Source organism: Haliotis rubra, unplaced genomic scaffold (genome assembly GCF_003918875.1).
Source record: "Haliotis rubra isolate DU_JTF1 unplaced genomic scaffold, ASM391887v1 Scf264, whole genome shotgun sequence".
Lineage (NCBI taxonomy): Eukaryota > Metazoa > Mollusca > Gastropoda > Lepetellida > Haliotidae > Haliotis > Haliotis rubra.
Window position 1 is genome coordinate 176916 of NW_025766714.1, and position 22006 is coordinate 198921.

General features: G+C 41.5%; 1 protein-coding gene across 2 annotated transcripts; it reads left to right on the forward strand.

The window, feature by feature from the left end:
* The first annotated feature begins 453 nt into the window (after nt 1-453).
* On the forward strand, nt 454-12912 carry LOC124280270. Of its 2 annotated transcripts, none has more exons than XM_046716166.1 (6): nt 454-550; nt 8232-8359; nt 9064-9120; nt 9896-10038; nt 11328-11509; nt 12443-12912. In XM_046716166.1, the coding sequence occupies exons 1-5, from the start codon at nt 490-492 to the stop codon at nt 11470-11472; spliced, it is 534 nt and encodes a 177-aa protein (XP_046572122.1). In that variant the 5' UTR covers nt 454-489; the 3' UTR covers nt 11473-11509; nt 12443-12912. The 2 variants fall into 2 exon arrangements, with proteins under 2 accessions (XP_046572122.1, XP_046572123.1); XM_046716167.1 differs by having other exon boundaries at nt 12446-12912.
* The last annotated feature ends 9094 nt before the right edge of the window (nt 12913-22006 follow it).

Here is a 22006-nt window from a genome sequence, read left to right on the forward strand (position 1 = left end):
GTGTTAGAATTTATCTTCAGCAATTCATGTTTGTCGTAAGAGGCGAATAACGAGATCGGGTGGTCAGGCTCGCTGACTTGGTTGACACATGTCATCGGTTCCCAATTGTGTAAGTCGATGCTGTTAATCACCGAATTGTCTAGTCCAGACTCGATTATTTACAGACCGCCGCCATATAGCTGGAACATTGCTGAGTGCGGCGTAAAACTAAACTCACTCACTCACCACAAGCTTTGTCAATATAGACGGTTTAGATTTTGCTCTGTGTAAATACTAACAGTTATTATTCAGCCTTTTTATGAGATGCAGTACGATCAGGCAATTCCCTGTCATCGCGTAATTTTGTACGTTGCATGGCAATGCCGTAACGGTCTCGTCACGTGATCACGTTGTTCCAGAGTGACCTTTTTAAGCAGACTAGCGGCGGTTTCCACATTGGTCATTCCACGGAGCTTCATCACAAGTGTCAGTCGGGATTTTATAGTCAGCATGTCGAAAACACGGGTAAACATCGCCAATGGAGTCTCCTGCGCCGTTGTCACTGGGTCAGGTACGTTGCTTTGTCTTAATCAGCTTTTAGTTATTATTGTTGCAAAAAGGGGCAATGGGGTAGCCTAGTGGTTAAAGCGTTCGCTCTTCACGCCGAGGATCCGGCTTCGATTCCCCACATGGGCACAATGTGTTAAGCCCATTTCTGGTGTCCCCCGCCGTGATATTGCTGGAATATTGCTAAAAGCGGCGTAAAACTAAACTCAGTCAGTCAGTCAGTCACGCCGAAAACCCAGGTTCGATTCCTCACACGAGTATATTGTGTGAAGGTCATTTCTGGCGTGCCCCGCCATGTTTTTGATGGAATATTACCAAACGCGGCGTAAAACCATATTTAGTCACCCTACAATTGTAACAAAACTATTGTTCTGTGTTGGATATATGAACCGCATGGTATAAAACATATCTATATGTGATTGCATTTGTTTCAATGGTTAATATTTGTTGGTTTGGACAGAATGCACACGTGAGCGATGATTGGATCAGAAATGCATAATGATTACTGTCTTGAAACCCAACACACCAACTAAACAAATGTTAATACTTTATTATAAGCCTAATAAAAAATACTGAACTGACTGATAGGCTAAAACAGGCGATACAATTTCACAGGTGAATCTGTCACACAAACGAAGCCGGCAGGGCTTGATTTAAGAGATGTTAGCTTACTTGCACTGGGTGCAACCTAAGATAAAAACCTAGTTGCACCAGCCAAATTCCAGTTGTACTGACTTTATTGGAATATGTAATAAATGAAATATGCTATTGAATTATTTAGATGTTTTATTCAGAGGTTTACCCACTCAAAAATTGACTTGCAGCTGGTGCAAGTTAGACTAATAACTAGGTTGCACTTTGTAATATTGGGTTGCACCAGTGCAAGTAACAAAGCACTAAATCGAGCCCTGGAAGGACAATCCAGCACTGGCGGGCCTTAGTGTGTTTAGTGAGTGAGTGTGTTTAGTTTTACGCCATTTTCAGCAATATTCGTAGATCATATTTATTCATTCCTCCTATAGATATAGATGTTTTACTGTTGTAATTACTTTAAATTATTAGAAAACCCTTTTCCTTCATAAGCGTATGGACATGTAATTGCGTCAAAGGCAGGTGAGGTGAAATGGGTTTTAACGTCGAAATTAAGAATATTTCGCTCATATGACGACGCGCAGGCGTGTGTATGTGTGGCTGCTCGTACTAGCCCACACTTAAGCTGGTTTTACAGTGCTAGCTCACTGGGATACCATGTTAAACATGAATATCCAACTCAGACACATTATACTGACTCCGAGCCGACCAGTCCTTATTTTACCCAATAATGCCGAGCACCTGGCAGGGAGCAACAAGCATTATATATTAATGTCGTTTGGTATGACGCGGCCGGGGATTGAACCCGCGACCTGCCGCTCTCCGGGCGGACGCTCTAACCACTACACCACGAATGCGGTTGAATAATTATGAAGACACAAGTTGTCTCCTCTGTACATGACGTCCGCTGCACAGAGGTGTTCGAGGCTGGAAGGGCAGTGGGATAGCCTTGTGGTTAAAGCGTTCGCTCGCCACGCCAAAGACAAGCGTTCGATTTCCTACATGGGTACAATGTGTGAAGCCCATGTCCCCCGCCGTGATATTGCCGGAATATTGCTAAAAGCAGCGTGAAACTAACATCCACTCACTCACTGTGACGTACGTGCTGAATCAGTCTCTGCCCATGTATTACGCTAGTGTTATTACGGGCGGTGGGGTAGCCTAATGGTTAAAGCGTTTGCTCGTCACGCCCAAGACCCGGGGTCCATTCCTTACAAAGGTACAATGTGTGAAGCCCATTTCTGGTGTTTCCCGCCGTTATAATAATATTGCTGGAATATTGTTAAAAGCAGCGTAAAACTAACCTCACTCACTCACTCACTCACTCACTCACTGGTGTTATTCCATTCTCATATCAACTGAATCCTACACCATATTGCGCGTCACCTGTTTGTCCACAGTAGATATTCCATGTGCATGATGTCTGAAATATACGGCCCATGGCAACTATTCTCCCAACAGTGGCGCATCTAAAATCTGCAATTCCAATTCGATTTCACAGACAAGCCAGGATCTGCCAATGGCATTTGATATTCAAGCACCGTGTGCTGCGATGTCCCATAGCGCGTCATGTTTTGTTCCGATGACACTACACAACATCATCGACGGTCCCTCGCGACATGCACTAATGATAATGGACGCAGCATTATAAAGTTTTCATCCATTCCTATTATGCAGATCTCATGTGGGTCAGCTGACGGAAATGTTGTGGTATTTTACGTTAACGTGTAAATCAAACGTATGGAATCCTAGAAGGGACATTGTCACGTTAGCTAAATGGGCAACATGTCGCCATATCTAATGGTCATTTTACGCATTTTAGATGGGGCGACATGATTTTACCATGAAAACTGTCTCACTGTCGTGCATCTTTACGTTTTTTCGACACATTTTAGGTGGGACGACATGTTTTGACCTTGAAATCTGTCTCGCTGTCGCACTGTCGCACTGTCGCTCGTTTGTGTAATAAAAAAACATTATTAAAAGTGCGACAAAAAGCAAAAATGTCGCATTGTCGCACACAGCACTTTGCCAGATTTTACTCTTTTTGCTTGTTTTTTTTGTTTTGTTTTGTATTGTGTGTTTTTGGGTTGTTTATTTTGGTTTGTTTGTTTTTTTGGTTTTTTGTAAAAGCGACAACGCCACAATGTCTCTTCTAAGATTTCAAACAAAGCCGTTTGGCAGATGAACATATCTGTTAAAGCTATTACCATTTGCCGTGTTTTTGTATCCCGAAACAAAATGTCACGTCCTCCTCCATGGAATTGGATGTGACTGAGCCGAGTTCCTCCGCCACCGGGCTCATGAATGATGTAGGCAAGTGTAATGTTGGATATCGCATAGAGCTGGCAGTGTCTACAATGGGACAGAGTCACATACTGTTTATAATGAAATTCATGCAACCACGCAATGTGTGCAAATATGCACACCTATGTGTGGTGGTGCATGGTTCTGTGAAAATCAGTTGAAGTTAAGCAACGTTAGTGGCGGACATGCCTTAAATGGGTGACCGTATTTGGCAGCTTGACTCCTTATAGTTTCTAGGACTTCAGTGCTGCCCCACAGCGAAGCACAAGCGACACATGTGGTGTCACCTTAGGCAAGTGAGTTTGTGCATGAATTGCCTCTGTTGTGAATGGGTACCCGGTGGGTTAGTTCATATGACTGTTAACTTTCTAGTGCCTCACAGGCAGCTTGGGTTATAATAAGACGCCAGCGCTTTGAGCATACTCAAGTGCGTGAAAACAGGCGCTTTATAAATGGCCATTATTATTATTATGTTTTACAGATTAAAGATAGGATGCAGCAGAGAGGGTTCGGGTGGTCCTGGCACAGTCAGGCTGGTAAGGCTCATCATCAGCTCAGGGCCCTTGCCCCTTCTACACGCAGCCCAGACAGCGAATGGGACTTCTCCCAGGAAACACTGCCTAGTCGAACCCACTAAGAACTTTCCGGAGAATATGAAGGCTCCCCAACACTGCAGCCTTCTGCATTACCCAGAGTGTCAGAAGGGCTGTACCCCCGGTGGAGAACCCGGGCACTCTCCTGATCTGCGCCAAGAGATCAGGAGGTACCAAACCAAGGGCACCGAGAACAATGGGGAACCTGACGACAGTGTTCTTGGGATGCAAGCGAGACATTTCAAACTCGAGGTCCACATATTTATCATACTTTTCCTGAATCTTGTCAATCACATTGCTGTCAAAAGGGACAGAAAATTAAATGATATAAATAAATTCATTGCCTTTACCAAAAAGGACAAGATCAGGTTTGTTGGCTGGAATTTCTCTAAGGCTGCATATAGGCCTATTCCACAGAAGTTTGAAAGCATCATTTTCCATGACGCCCTGGACAAGTTCAGGGTCGTACCACGGATGGACCTCAGAGTCAAAGCCACAGGCATGGCGAAGACGATAGTAAAAGCAGCGAACCATGCCATCATGTCGTTTAAGATATGCTGTTTGTGCCAAAAAAAGGCATCCTCTGACAAGGTGTTGGACAGTCTCTGTAAATTCATTACATAGTCGATATTTCATATTGATATTTTCTTTTAGAATCATATTTTGTCGATTACGAGTGTGAAGTGACTGGTCCTGAGCAGCAAAAAGAAAGCCCTCAGTTTCACATTTAAGACCAGCCGACTTCATCCAGGCGAAGGAGTCGGTGGGATTGCTATTCTGTTCTGGACTCTGGGCGGACTTGGAGAAGGACTTCACCTGGTTTACTTCCATCGCTGTACCGTCCAGCAGTACATCGCCATCAACAAACTCAACCTCAAATTTCAGATTCTGTCCAACAACCTTGGCACGCTTAAAATAGCTGTGGAATTCCTTGCTTTCATCATGCTTCACATGCATCACCAGAGGATCAGTCGATAAATAAATATGTGCAAAAGTACACAATAAAATTCTATCATGAAGAACCTCCACATTAATCTACTCCGACCTCATGAATTGATTGGAATATATAAACGATTGAGAGAGGAACGAGGGTGGTGAGCTCTGTTATCAGACATGATCCTTCTGGTCAGGCGGCCGAGACTCTGGATGTCTTGTTTTGTCCAATCAACTACTCCAAAGGAATAGGAGAGTACTGGCACAGCAAAAGTATTGGTGGCTTTGACCTTGTTTCGAGCATTTAGCTCTGAGCTCCAGACTTTCTTTAAGCGAGATTTATACTCGGCCCGAAGTTTGTCTTGAATCTTGGCGTTCTGGAGCTTGTCTCGAACTTGCATTCCAAGATAGGTGTAGGCCTGATATTATTATTATTATTATGAACGATGATATTATCTGCCCCCGCATTAATTAACATACGCGTTTTTACCGGTAACTTGTCATTCGGGTAACAGGTTATGCTGATAACCAGTACTACGGGTACCAGGTGTTACTGATAACCAGCACTACGGGTACCAGGTGTTACTGATAACCAGCACTACGGGTACCAGGTTATGCTGATAACCAGCACTACCGGTACCAGTTATGCTGATAACCAGCACTACGGGTACCAGGTTATGCTGATAACCAGCACTACGGGTACCAGGTGTTACTGATAACCAGCACTACGGGTACCAGGTTATGGTGATAACTAGCACTACGGGTACCAGGTTATGGTGATAACCAGCACTACGGGTACCAGGTTATGCTGATAACCAGCACTATGGGTACCAGGTTATGCTGATAATCAGCACTACGGGTACCAGGTTTTGCTGATAACCAGCACTACGGGTACCAGGTTATGCTGAAAACCAGCACTACGGGTACCAGGTTATGCTGATAACCAGCACTACGGGTACCAGGTTTTACGTGCAACAGACACTAGTTGTTGTTCACACTACGGATAATCGCACTAGGGTAACCTGCACTACGAGTTAGTCATACCACGGGTAACCTGCACTATGAGTTAGTCACACCACGGGTAACCTGCACTATGAGTAAGTCATACCACGGTTAGCCTGCACTATGAGTTAGTCATACCACGGTTAATCTGCACTATGAGTTAGTCACACCACGGTTAACCTGCACTATGAGTTAGTCACACCACGGGTAACCTGCACTATGAGTTAGTCATACCACGGTTAACCTGCACTATGAGTTAGTCATACCACGGTTAACCTGCTTACGAGTTTGTCATACCACGGGTAACTTGCACTACGAGTTAGTCACACCACGGTTAACCTGCATTACGAGTTAGTCATACCACCGGTAACTTGCAGTGTCTGCAACTCGTACCACGGGCACCTAGAATTGTGTTCAACTTGCACAATGAGTTCGTCATACAGTGGATGACTTGCACTATGAGTTAGTCAAACTGTAGGTAACTTGCACTGTGAATTAGTCAGGCTTAATTAATAACTATGGTCGAACTATTTTTAATGAATTCATTTGAATTCATGCATTTTATCACCGATATTTGAACAATTCAAAACTTCAGCAAATTGAGAAAATACGGAACAGGCCAATTCAAAATAAACGGCAGACATCTAAAATATATGCACATAATTATATTTTGATGAAAATATAAATGCACTCACAAAAAAGCCTGTCTGTCTGTCTGTCTGTCTGTGTGTGTCTGTCTGTCTGTCTCTCCGTCCGTCCGTCTAATGTTTGTCTAAACTAAATCCAACGTTAATACGACCTATATCCCCTAGGGTCCTACATTCCTTATAACATATTATCTTCGTAGACGTAGATGCACGCATATTCACTTCCTTATTTTTTATAACAGGACAACCTTTTTAGACTGTTTGTTTGTTGTTGATTTTTTATTTTCAGGCTCGCTGACTATTTTTCATCTTTTTTGTAATTTATTTATTACTAATAACGGTACATGGTAATCTACATTTCATCAAGGTAATACGGATAACATAACATATGTTACAGTTGATGAATTATTGTATTATTGATGCCGTTGTTAATAACTTGAGATGAAAATAAGAAGATAAAAAAATTAAAAAATAAAGAGGATGGGGAAAGAGAGAGGTAGGGGAAAATGAGAGGTAAAGGTGCAGAATTGAGCAACTCACCATGCTATTCTAAAATTTAGTCGTCTTGAAAGAGACATAACCTTTTGTCTTTGAAGACAGAGTGGTGTTCCCCGAAAATATATTCTTCCAAATGGTAGTGTTTTTATATGAGGTAGAAGAGTTGATCAAAATTTAAATCTGCGGAGGTATATCTTAATTTATTAATATATTCCTTGGTGATAATGAAAATATGATTATCTAATACACCTGCTTCACGCATATTCATTTCCTTATTTTCATAACAGGACAACCTTTTCAGACTATTGCCTTCACACAAAAAGCCCCAGCATGAACGTACCACGTGTGCCAAAAGGAAAGCGTTAGTGTAAATGTGTATACTGAGGTAATAATTATACCCCCGCTACGAAGTTTAAACATTACTTGCTAGGTTCACCAAACTTCACACACATGTTAATCATAACCCATTGATGTGCCTTTTGCTATTTCAAAAAAATTTCAGAGTTTTCTTTTATTGCTGTTTCCATGGAAACACGAAGTGCCAAATGTGTTTGATGGTTTTGTCCGGAGCATATCTCTTAACGTTTACATGCTACGTTCACCAAACTCCACACACATGTTAATCATTACCCATTGATGTGCCTTTTGCTATTTTAATTTTTTTTCAGAATTTGTTTTGTTGTTGTTTCCATGGAAACATGACTTGGTGCAAAATGTGTTTGATGGTTACCTGGCCACAGCATATGATCCAAACTATACATGCTAGGGTCACCAAACTTAATACACAAGTTAATCATGACCCACAGATATGTCATGTGCTTAAAATAACAATCTTCATCTACGTCCACTTCATTGTGTGCAACAAGTTCAATTGTATGTCAGGTTTCCACCGAAAACACAAAAAAATAATGTTTCCATAAATTATTACTGTAATCAGTACATGGCAAAACTATTATCTAACATGTATATAAAGTTTAGTAGAGTCAAGGACAAAGTCTTCTGAGCGGCTGATCCTTGTCACATTATATATATCAATAGCAGTCATTTCCATGTCCCAACGTGGGAAGCGGGGGTATGTGAGCTGTGCTCACTTCTACACTTGTTATGCTTGCAGGAATCACGTTCAGCGTCTTGGTGTATGTGCTCTTTGACAAGATCCTTCAGGCGGCTCTCAAGCGATCAGGCGGCTTCGGTGGATATGCTGCGTATGCATCGTCCCCTGTATGGTCAATTGGCTTGGCTGTGGGTGCCTTCTGCAGATCTTTATCGTGGCATATAACCTCAATTATTTATAATAAAACCCATGAAGATCCGGATTACAATTGATTTTCAGCAACCATGCTTGTCGTAATGGGCAACTAACGGGGTCACGCTCGCTGAGTTGGTTGGCACAGCTCATCGAATCACAGTTGCGTAGATCGATGCTCATGCTGTTGATCACTGGATTATCTTGTCCAGAATCGTGCGGCGTTAACCAACCAGAAAAACCAAAGTTCATTGCCCCAGGTTCGCTTTCAGTGTTGTCTTCCTGCCGTTGCCATCCAATTCACTCAACCGTAACGCTTCTTATTTATCGATACTCATGCTGTTAATCGCTGGTCTCTTTGTTCCAACCTCGATTATTTACAGGCCGTGTCAATCAGCAGGAATTGTTAACCCAAAAAGACAAATCCTGATTTTGAATTTTAAATCATCTAAGCAGAAACAGCTTTTGATGTTACAATACAACATCTGATTTGATTTTGTGTTTGCAATTTAGAGCAGAAACAATCATTAAAAAAATGTTTGGACTTTATAACCCTGAGTAATTTGTCGATTAACTCTTTTACATTCATCCAGTAATTGTTTGTCAATGATTTTGTTGGAAATCACATTTTTTGGGAGAATTGTATAGATCCTGCTGTATTGGTCGTTTCGCGCTGACACTCAACTTATTGTCTTTACAGTTTGTCTTCCCTGGCTTCATCGGTACTGTGTCATCATGTGCTCGCTGCAAGGGAGGGGTGAGTAGCAGCGCCCTTCCGTTCTCCCCCCTAGTGTGCGTGAGTGTGTCAGTGTACAGTGTATTTGTGTGTGGAAATGTGTGTGTGGAGTGCATAAATCGATATTGTATGTGTCGGTGTGTGTACATGTGTATGTGTCAGTGTGTTGGTGCTGCTATGTGTCTGTTTCACTGTGTTTATGTGTTCGTGTGTGCATATGTGTGTCAAAGTATGTGTTGATGTGTGTATGTGTCAGTGTGTGCATGTGTACGTGTCAGTGCGTGTCTGTGTTAGTGTGTGTACGTGTCAGTGTGTGTACATGTACGTGGCGATATGTGTCTGTGTCACTGTGTTGATGCGTCGGGAAGTGCATATACATGTGTATGTGTATGTGTATGTACATGTGTGTGTCAGTGTGAGAGTGTCGATATGTGTAATATGGGTGTGTACATACGTGTAAAGATATACATTGATGTATGCATGTACATGTGTCTATGTCGGTGTGTGCATATGTGTCAAGGTATATGTCGATGTGTCGATGTCGTCGTCAATTCAAATATGAATTTTGTCTGAAATATAGACGCAGTTGTATTAAAATAGTAAAGATGTATTCGACGAAAAGTCAAAGATGGTAGAATATCATCATAAACATAGTTCCATGATACATAGAACATAACAGGGATTCAAGCCTTGTTCGTTTTTCAGTATTGGCACCATAACATTTTTACATAGAACCATAGAACCATATTGCCATGACAACTCGATATTGGCTGTATCAATAACGTGTGTATTTCAGTACATCACCCAGATGGTATTCTGTATTCTGACGCTCATTTTCACTGGGATCATCTTTATCATATGCGTGCTGGCACTGGGCGCATTCAGTAGACCCGACAACCAACTCTGCCGGACTGAAGGGGACAAATGTGTGTGCGAAGGGTAACTATTGTAACGATTAGTTAAAACATATTTTATTCATTCAAGGAAAGGATTGGGCACAAGTTATCCAACATAGAAAAGCCTTCTTCCAAGAATTTCACATTTCATCTTACAACAGTGTACACAAGTGACAGACTAGGCTAGGATATGTTAAACAGACGTTAACTGAGAAAACGATTTGTTTGAGAGATTAGATATGTACATATTTGAAAACATTCTGATTTTCAGTAATGGAGAGACCTGCATTGCCATGTAATATCAGATTAATATCAATTAGTGTCCTATTTTTAATATTTTCTAAAGATTTTAATAATTATAGTTTATGTTTGTGAAGATCCAAGTTAGAATTGATCTTCAGTAACCCATGCTTGTCGTAAGAGGCGACTAACGGGATCGGGTTGTCAGGCTCGCTGGCTTGGTTGACACTCATTGTATCCCAATTTCGTAGATGGATGTTCATGCTGTTGATCACTGGATTGTCTGGTGCAGACTAGATTATTTACATACCGCCGCCATATAGCTGGAATTATTGCTGTGTGCAGCGTAAAACTAAATTCACTCACTGACAAATCTGTTCTTGTTTCTTGTGAGTGAGCTTAGTTTTACGCCATTTTTAGAAATATTCAAGCAATTTCACGGCGGGGGACACCAGAAATAAGATTCACACATTGTACCCATATAGGTATTCGAACCCGGGTCTTCGGCGTGACGAGCAAACGCATTAACCACTGGGCTACAACCATCGCCTCGGTTCAAATATGATTTAACCTATAACTCACATGCCGATAGGTCCATCCTTCCTTTCTGCCAGTGTATTCCCAAACGGAAGGTTATCGGCATGTTTATCATGTCACGTGGCATCCGTGTTTCATTCGCATTACCGATATATATGTTTGGAATATATATATTGAGTGTGGTATGGAATAGCAAAGGTACAGAGTTGCATCCCTTGGTAGAAATAGAGGATCCGAGTTATCTGTATCGGCTGCGGTATCTGAGTTTCAGGTCAGGAGATCTGACAAATGTGAGCTTAAATTTTAAGAAACATTCACCAGTAAAGTGTAAAGTGTATTTCACAATCAAAACAACACCCAAAACAACGCCCACAACCACACCCCCTTCAAAGAAGCATCTCTTGTTTATTTAATTTAGCCATGATCACAAAAGGTGTCCACTTTATTTTGTCCCGGGCTGTATACATTGATATTGCATCAATAACTATTAGACACTTAATCCCCTTAATTGTATGCCTGATTTTGTTGTAATATAGTTTCTGCTATATTTAACAGGTCTAAAAGCGCCAGTGCAATGACCTGTGAAGACCTCAACGACATTAACAGCATTGCTGTCGGCATCGTTGCGATGGTAGTGGTCGGCTGGATCATGACGCTTGTCGCCACCATTCTAGGCGGGGTGCTTGCCTGCGAACGCTAGCTACTATGCAATAAGAAGTTCAGTGTCATGCAAAGGGGTGAGAGAACAGTTAAATGTGACTGAGTGAGTGAATGATGTTTAAAGCCAAAGTCATTAAAAAAACATATATCACGGCGGCCTCCGGACCAGGGCCCCGTTTCTCAAAGCGATCGTAGCGCTAAGATGATCGTAACTCCCATACTTTAACATAGACTTACGACAGTCGTAGCGCTACGATCGCGTTGTGGAACGGGACCCAGGCCACCAATATATTTTTTAAATCGTCATCTCCAACCTCAATGAGCAAGAGTGCATTCGGGCTATAACATATATAAATTGTGAAAAACACAAAATAAATGTTTTCACGCATTGTGTAACTTAGTCTGCTAAAGAAATCAACATAAGATCACTTGGTAAGTTTTTTAAATGATTTCAGATGTAGATCGAGTCACTTGGTTTCAGAAACATTTTGGAAACCTAATGAAACAATTTGATGAAGAAAGATGAAACTGACTTGGTGGTGGGTAGGAGAGGGGGTTGGGGGATGAGGGTGGGGTTAGACATCATCCCAATCTTTCGGAGCAAGCCGTCAAATGGAGGAGTGTTGTTGCTTGTGGCTTGAAACAACAAATATCACAAAAATAAACTAACTATTATTTGCCAGAAAAAAAGAAGATATAGTTTTTTACAATATATACACTCTGATTTACGTCCTAAGACGACTCATGCTCTCCTTCTTTCGTTCCGCACAGATTCTCTCTCCCACACACTCATATCATACACACTTCCTCCTCTCACACACATGCGCTCTCTCTCTCTTTCTCTCTCGCTCTCACACACACACGCATTCTCTCACACGCACATACTCACACACACTCTCACGCACGTACGCACGCACGCGCACACACACACTCACACACAATCACAGAAAAAAGGCACACACACATTTAATAACCTGTAAGATTTAATTTAGTACCATGTTTCTTTTCAGCAGCCTCGGCCAAGTTTTGTGATTCAGCTCAACCAAAGTCTCGTGGTACTAACAGAAACACTTCGAGTAGTCGGCACATTGTCCAGGCACACAACGATCAGCAGTATGGACCGAAGATACCCGACACAAGATGGTTGTAGGCTTAGCCATCACTCGCTGACACGAACTATTGTTGGAAATATCAGTCCAAGCTAAGCAGCTTCAAATTTGATACATTTCTACTGATTGCCTCTCTAAGGTCGCTTTTCAATGTATGCTATTTGTATTTGTTGTCCATACATCGTATTTTCTTGTGTCATATACACGTCATCTGTTTTATAGAAAAAAACATGAAGAAGGTACTATTCTCTGGATTTTGTCGCCAGTATGTATTTTGTTGTTCATATATATACCGATGTACACAACCAGAAATTATTGAGAATTTAAGATTGTAATATTTTTTAATTTTCACTCATTACTCACGTATTAAATGTGAATATTAGCAGAACATTACTCCAGATTCAAAGACAGGTGAACAGTTGGTATTTTGTCAAGTCACCATGGGCAGTATTGCAGGCTTCAATGCGGCGGGGCATAGCACTGATCAAAGAAGTTAGAAAGTCGTGGTCCATGATGTCCCAATATCGGACCACCTCTTCTTTCATTTCAGCAGTATTTGTCAGCTTTTTCTTATTGACACTTTCCTTCATAAGTCCCCAAACATTTTCTATTGGATTTAGGTCAGGGCTATAGTTTGGCCAATCTAATAATGTGATATTTTGGGTCCGAAACCAGGTCTGTGAATGCTTTGAACGATGTTTTGGGTCGTTGTCCTGGAAAATCCAAACATTTCCATAGAACACGTGAGCAGATGGAAGTATATGTCCCTCGTGAATATCTGTGTACCGCTCACTGTTCATATTCCCTTCAAATACACAGAGGGGCGTTGTCCCTAACACAGATATGCCACCCACACGTTAAATTTCGGACTGTACTTTGGGCGCTGATACAAAGGTTTTTCAGTTTGTTTGGTCCAGAATTTCAGTGTATTAGGAAACAGCCACACAGAACGTTCATCTGAGAAAATCACATTGTCCCAGTTAAAATGTCTATGCTGTATGCACCAGTTCAACTGTCGCACCTTTTGTTCAGGTTTCATGATCGGTGATGGAATTCCTCGACTTTTCTGCCAACCCATTGCATGCAGCTCAGTTCTAATTGTCTCCTTACAGACAGCCACAGTTCTTCTATCAATCATATCCAGCCTTAAGTTTTCTTAACTCTTTCGTTTGTTTTTAGAAACAAGAATACCAAGCCGCCTCCTGTCACCGACAGTCAATTTTCTGTGCCTACCTGCGCCTCCCTGGTGCTCAATGCCATATCCATTTACAATATTTTTCAAAACACGATAAACAGCGGACAAAGAGATGCCTGTTCTACTTGAAATCACTTAAGCTGATCTGATGTCCTTGTTATAATACTCTAAAATCAACTTCCCCTTCTCTAAATCATCCATACTGAGGATCACTGAAAATGTCGTCTGCTAGCAAGTAAACAAAGGGGGATAACTCTTCACAAACTAATGAAAAAGGATTAACGGAGTTGTCTCTCTTGAATGAAACCAAGCATTTGATAGCTGGTCAAGGTTGTTTATACTAGAAATCCAATTAAACATATTCCTAAAATTCTCAATAATTTCTGGTCATACTATATTAGCCTTGCTGGAACTCGCAAATTTCAACATACCACAAGATATTTATTATGTTTCTTTTCGGGATTGAGAACATTTTAGAATTGTATATGTACTTGTGCGTGAGTGCGTGCGTGTGCGTTTGGGGGAAAGTTGACCGTTACCAAAATGCAGACATGGAAACGTTCGTACATCCTGGTGCACTGAGGCAAGATCTTTATGTAGAAGATGAACTCATAATTAAAAGCGACAAAACCCTTTCCATATTCATAAGAAACCACTGCCAAAATCAAAGCCAAAAGTTCGGTACCATATCCCAAACTGTCGAATTTGGAAATGTCCTTCGCATATTTACCATAAAACTTTTGAAAGTTTATCAAGTAACGTATGCACTTGAGTAGTATAAATCTTTGAAATCGTTGCCGAAAGAGTATGCGCGATTTTACCTCTGAAGTCGTGAATTTGATACACCAAAGGCTGGCACTGCCGTAGTGTTGTTTGACATAAAGTGAAAGTTGATTCTCTTGCCACGGTCCCAATGACACGTTTGCTTCGTGTTATAATTTACATTCATTAATTGTTCCTGAAATGTAAATGATATATGCTCATAACTGATTTATGGAGCTGTATGATGATCGTATACAAAACACGCCAAAAGAAACGTTACCCTCCTACTTTTATGAATTACTTAAAAACATTCAAAGATATGTTAGAAGGAATTGGTTTACAAGAAAGGTTGACAACACAGCTGTATGCAAATCACGGAAAAAATTCTGAAATGCATTCATATTCAGGTTGAATGCATCTTTTACAGAAGAGTTGAATTGTCCTATTTTCGTCCATGCCGAAATATACCAATAACAGTGATTTAGATGTCCAAAAGAAAGATTGAAATAAAATCCTGGTTTGGGACAAAGATAAACCATTTAAAGTCACCATTGTTCTACTATTAGAACAAGAAACAACTGTTGTAGAGTGTGTAAAATTGTAAAATAATCATTCCTTTGATTTCAGTCTTTTAAAACATATTTTGCTGATTTGCATTAGTGAAAACAAGTAAACGTGTCTTTGATATAGTGAAAAAATGTTTAGGAACATCTACAATGAGCATTGTTACCATTTTTGCTTGCAAAGTAACATTTTTCCATTTTCTGTTTACACATAGCAATATCAATCGCCAAAACGCAGCAATATTCAAGCAGTATTTGCATCCATTTCACATGTAGAATTATTCTATGGGGTATGAAGAGAGCCTAGAAATGATGATATGATACACAACTACGAAAAATATGCCACTATTAACAGCTGAAGAGAGAGAAAGAGCCCTTGGGATGTTGCAGGTGGGGGTCGACATAAAATTATGTTGCCCACGCCCTCGAATGCCACCGTATCGCGGTTGTAAGACATATTCAGGGCTTCAGATAGACTGATGTCACCGTAGACAGACCGAAAAGTGGACGTCCACGCATCACAACGCCAGCTGAAGATAGGTACCTCCGTCTTTAAGGAAGGAGGGTAACGTTTCTTTTGGCGTTTAGTGTATGTTTCCTTGAAGCTCATGTCTGTCATGACATATGGTCACATATGTCTGTCTAATATCAGTCTCAAGTTTGAAACTTGTTGTATCGCATAAGAAATTTTCAAATTCATGTGTGTGTGTGTGTGTGTTGTGTTGGGAGGAGAGGTGGGGTGGGGTGGGGTGGGAGTGTAACTCAATTTCACTTTAATTGATATAAATAAACGAACTTCGTTCAATTGGAGTGTTTCATTTTTCTTAAAGACGGGCTATTTTTAGGCCGTCGCCTCAACACAGATTTCTATGAAGTAAGGAGTTGATTATGAGGAGTTTAATCACAGAAAAAATATCATATGGTCATTTGGACCGTCTGTTTTGTAAACCGAATAGCAAAGAGTAGTGCAAAACGAAAGTAGTATATATTACAAACACAGCCTCGGGGCGGTGGGGTAGCCTAGTGGTTTCAATTTGCCCTACCAACAGTATACATATGCCTCGGGGCATACATACATACATACATACATACATACATACATACATACATACATACATACATACAAATATTTATATAGCGCTAGTTTCTGGCATCTCCCACTCAAAAGCGCTGGAAATGAGTCTGGAACGACATTGGTCAAGTTCGTTAGGCAGTACTGAACAAATGAGTTTTCAGTTGTGACTTAAATGCTGGTAGATTCTTTTGCGATCTCAGGTGCATAGGTAGACTGTTCCACATTACTGGACCGGCTTTTGCGAATGAACGGTCGCCAAATGTCTTCGTTCGGGTGGTTGGTACCTCCAAGAAATACTGGGAACCAGACCGTAAGGATCTGGGAGGGCAGTGTCTTTTAAGAAGATTTGAAAGGTCCATTCACACGCTTGAACACTAACAACAGTATTTTATACTGGATCCTGTATCTGACAGGCAACCAGTGTAGACGGTGGAGTACAGGGGTGATGTGGTCGTATTTCTGGTGACGGGTTATCACCCTCGCTGCAGTGTTCTGCACACGCTGAAGCTTGCTAAGTAGATGCTCAGATGTTCCAAACAGCAGCGAGTTGCAGTAATCAAGTCTCGGCGTGATGAAGGCTTGGATAAGAGCTGAGGTGGTCTTGACATCGAGATATCTCCTGATCATGCTGATATTGTGAAATATGGAAGTACGCACGCTTGCAGACGCTCTTGATATGCGAATCCATGTTCAGGCACGAGTCGAATATCACACCCAGATTCCCGGCTTCCTTGCTTACAGAGATCGCAATGCAGACTGGAAGGAGAGAGATCGCACTTTAATCCTTGTGTTCAATTGACAATCAGATCGGCAAACAAGGGTACGTTAGACCGGCGCAGAGAACGCGTTTGCGAGAAGTAGGCGGTGCACGGCAATGAGCAAACCCATTTGGTTTGTGAAAGGTGGAGCAGATGTAGGCCAGTGCACGTGCATTACATGACGATGAAATTAATTCCGCGCGTAGCTGCACACGCCTTGCTCATAAGACTCTCACGTTGGTGTAGCAAGTCGCACTACACTTGATCGCGGACAACCTGGGGCCCCTTCGCTAACAATGGCAAGCGCCAGTGGGCGGCACTAATACATGCTAATACGGGTCAATTGTCAGGTCGGTGCTCAACTTATCCTTGTTTGCCACTAGTAACTTGACAACGAATTTGTACAGTTGTTTTCTATATCTGCATCTTTTCTTTGAGTTTATTTCAAGTCGGCGTGAAGGTGACTTTTTAGTGATGTGTTTCGGCTATTAAGTCACATTATTTCACGATTATTGTCTAAATAATCGATTATATTGTGTTAAAGTCTGAGTGCATTCATCTCTCGTTTCTTAGAGTAAAGTATATATGGATGAAGTTAGTACCAATGTTAAGTTGACACTTACGCGCATTACAGGACGGTGGGGTAGCCCAGTGGTTAAAGCGTTCGGTCGTCAGACGAATTTGCGAAACACGCATTTTGTCAGAAAGCGCATGTAAAATCTCCAAATCATCATCATCACCGCCGCCGACCCAGATTCGATTTCCCACATGGGTACAATTTGTAAAACCCATCTTAGGTGTCCCCCGCCGCGATATTATTGGAACATTGCTAAAAGCGGCATAGAACCGAACCCACTCACTCACTATTCGCGTTACGGGTAACAATAATGTCCGTGAGAAGCGAACATACAATGCATTCCACTCTTCTCGGTATCTCTTGCTGCTTGTAACGTGCAAAATCAAAGTTACCAAGTTGAAAATCACGATGCTTAGTACTAAAGATATGTTGAAAATGTTGACGGTCGTATCTCTCGAATTCAAGTTGTTTAGTTGAACTTTCTCATTTAAAACTTGAACTTAATGAATAAGGAATTGAGTAGTTTCAACTTGCTGCAAACCAAATAAGTATGTTTAGATTCGTGGGCCATAGTGAGCGGATTTTGTAGGGCAGGGTCTTGCTGTACATGGATTACACTAAAATTGTGTTCAGTGGGACCTCCTCTATGCAAACCATGATTGGAGATCCTACCTTTAGGAAACTATTGTTGAAATATGTATGTAATTCTACAAGGGATATAGCAGTGTGGAAACGATTTTCTAATTTGGACACCTGTAAAACTAGGAGATTAAACGGGTACAACCCGGATCAGAAGGTGTTAATGTAGCATAGCAGCTGGGCTGGATCCAATGGGACGAGTGAAATAACACACTAAACCTTGTTCCCAACACACTAAATTTGTTCGCCAAACTGTTAATTTGTGACATGGGTACAAGGGAAAGAACTGGTGAGTGATATTCTGGAATATTGCTAAAGCGGCGTAAAATAAACTCGTGTCAGTCAGATGACGACGTTGATGAGAGGTTTCAAGATGATGAAGGGGGATAACTCGTGGCGCGATACTTTATGAATTCTTTAGTCTCTCTGTGACAGACGGGCACATGAATGATATCCCGTACATCTGTCGCGTGCCTTTAGCCACAAAGAGAAACGAACATCTGACCGATTTCTTGGTGAGAAACGGACATCTAGCCAATTTCTTGATGAGAAACGGACATCTGACTAATTTCTTGGTGAGAAACGGACATCTAGCTAATCTCTGGGTGACAAACGGACATCTGACTAATCTCTGGGTGAGAAACGGACATGTAGCTAATCTCTGGGTGACAAACGGACATGTGACAAACGGACATGTAGCTAATGTAGCTAATCTCTTGGTGACAAACGGTCATGTAGCTAATCTCTTGGTGACAAACGGACATGTAGCTAATCTCTTGGTGACAAACGGACAAACGGACATGTAATCTCTTTGGTGACAAACGGACATGTAGCTAATCTCTTGGTGACAAACGGACATCTTGATAATCTCTTGGTGACAAACGGACATGTAGCTAATCTCTTGGTGACAAACGGACATGTAGCCAATCTCTTGGTGACAAACGGACATCTTGATAATCTCTTGGTGACAAACGGACATCTGACTAATCTCTTGGTGACAAACGGACATGTAGCTAATCTCTTGGTGACAAACGGACATGTAGCTAATCTCTTGGTGACAAATGGACATGTAGCTAATCTCTTGGTGACAAACGGACATCTTGATAATCTCTTGGTGACAAACTGACATCTGACTAATCTCTTGGTGACAAACGGACATGTAGCCAATCTCTTGGTGACAAAAGGACATCTTGATAATCTCTTGGTGAGAAAAGGACATCCAGGTAATACTTGGTGACAGATCTTCCACCTCGCCCTTTGATGAGGATGGGCTTGAAACATTTCCCTCAATGATAGTCCATCAAGACGGGCTTCGTAACAGCCCATATAGACTCTTTCTTCGTGGTGTTTTCGAAGGTACCCCCTTCGACAGACGGAATCTAGCTAGTCCCTTTATTAAATGCCATTTATCTCATACGTACTTAGCAACTGACATTCCCTCGGTGACAGGCTAGCTCCTTACACTTGTTTTTTTTAATGTTGACATATAGCACTTTAGTACAATGACTGATATATAGAAATATATACGTACAACTGAATAAAAATTTAATTGTAAACCACAGTAAACATTAGTAGATCAGTGGGAAAATACAGTTTGAAAGGAAATGTGATATGCCACACCAGAACATGAAATGACGATCGTTTGTTTATTGTTAACCGCTGCACTCTTTAATATTCAAGCCATATGGCATTGGTGTGTTAATAATCGAGTCTGGACTAAACAATCCAGTGATCAAAAGCATGAGTGAGTGAGTTTGGGTTTACGCCACGCTCAGCAATATTCCTGCTATAAGGCAGCAGTCTATAAATAATCCAGTCTGGACCAGACAATCCTGTGATCAACAGCATGAGCAGCGATCTGCGCAATTCGGATACGATGACATGTGTCAACCAAGTCCGCGTGCCTGACCACCCGATCCTCTTAGTCCCCTCCTACGACAAGGATGGGTTTAGTGAAGACCGATTCTAACCCGGTTTCTCAGAACTGAACCTGGGTCTTCGGCATGACAAGCGAACGCTTGCTTTAACCACTAGGCGGATCTTCACGGGTCATCAAAATCATGAGCATCGATCTACGCAACTGGGATACAAGCACAGGTTGCTGAAGATCAATTCTAACCCGGAACATGATTAAAGAGCAGACAAGGAAACTTTCCATTGTATAAATTATCCTTGTGGAAACGTTTCCTGGTTTCAGTGCACATGCAGCCACTTCGGTAAAACAATTCATATAAAAAGAAATTTGAGCGTCTGAGTCTGTTCCTGTTAGCATAGAATGACAAAAGAAAAAAAATATATGTCACAGTCCAGTTCACTCATCTACACTGCAAACAATGCTTCCGTGAGTAATTGATCACCGCGTTCATTCCGATTGGTCGGTATTGACTGTCTCTGTGAATGATAGGAGGATTCAGTTTTGTTTTGAACTTGTGTTAATGCCATAATGTTTTGGATTTTCTATAATCCAGTTCATACATAACTTAAAACCTTTTTCGCAACGATTGCACAAGACTGACAGTTTGCTTGTCATGACGTCATGTCTTCAGCAGCAGTGAGTGAGTAAGGCTGAGATTACATACGTTTCAGCGTTACACATTGTTGCAGTTCTATAGCGACGTGATCGCATGCGTGCGTGCGTGTCTGCGTGTGCGTGTGTGTCGATTCAGATATTATATCATACTTAGAGATTCATAGCTCGCTTGGTACCGGTTGTCCATTCAGATATTATCTCATACTGTTGGTAGAGAATCATAGCTCGGTGAGTACCGGTTGTCCATTCACATATTATGTCATATTGTTGGTAAAGATTCATAACTAGCTGGGTACCGGGTGTCCATTCAGATATGCCATACTGTTGGTAGAGGTTCATTGCTAGCTGGGTACCGGGTGTCCATTGAGATATTACGGCACACTGTTGGTAGAGATTCATAGCTAGCGGGGTACCGAGTGTCCATTAGATATTATGTCATACTATTGGTAGAGATTCATAGCTAGCTGGTACCGGGTGTTCATTCTGTTGATATTATGTCATACTGTTGGTAGACCGGGTTAGATTCATGGGTTAGCTGGGTACCATAGGTCCATTCAGATATTATGTGGTAGAGATTCATTCAGATCTGGGTACAGGTTGTCCATTCAGATATTATGTCATATGTCGGTTGTACTAGAGATTTGGTAGAGATTCATAGCTATGCTGGGTACCGGGTGTCCATTCAGATATTATGTCATACTGTTGGTAGAGAATCATAGCTCGCTGGGTACCGGTTGTCCATTCAGATATTATGTCATACTGTTGGTAGAGATTCATGGTTAGCTGGGTACCGGGTGTCCATTCAGATATTATGCTGGGGTACCGGTTGTCCATTCAGATATTATGTCATACTGTTGGTAGAGATTCATAGCTAGCTGGGTACCGGGTGTCCATTCAGATATTATGTCATACTGTTGGTAGAGAATCATAGCTCGCTGGGTACCGGGTGTCCATTCAGATATTATGTCATACTGTTGGTAGAGATTCATGGTTAGCTGATTACATAGTATGTCATACTGTTGGTAGAGACATTCATAGTTATACTATTGGTACATGAGTATGTCATACTGTTGGTATAGAATCATAGCTCGCTGGGTACAGGTTGTCCATTCAGATATTATCTCATACTGTTGGGAGAGATTCATGGTTAGCTGAGTACATAGTATGTCATACTGTTGGTAGAGAATCATAGCTCGCTGGGTACCGGTTGTCCATTCAGATATTATGTCATACTGTTGGTAGAGATTCATGGTTAGCTGGGTACCGGTTGTCCATTCAGATATTATCCCATACTGTTGGTAGAGATTCATGGTTAGCTGAGTACATAGTATGTCATACTGTTGGTAGAGAATCATAGCTCGCTGGG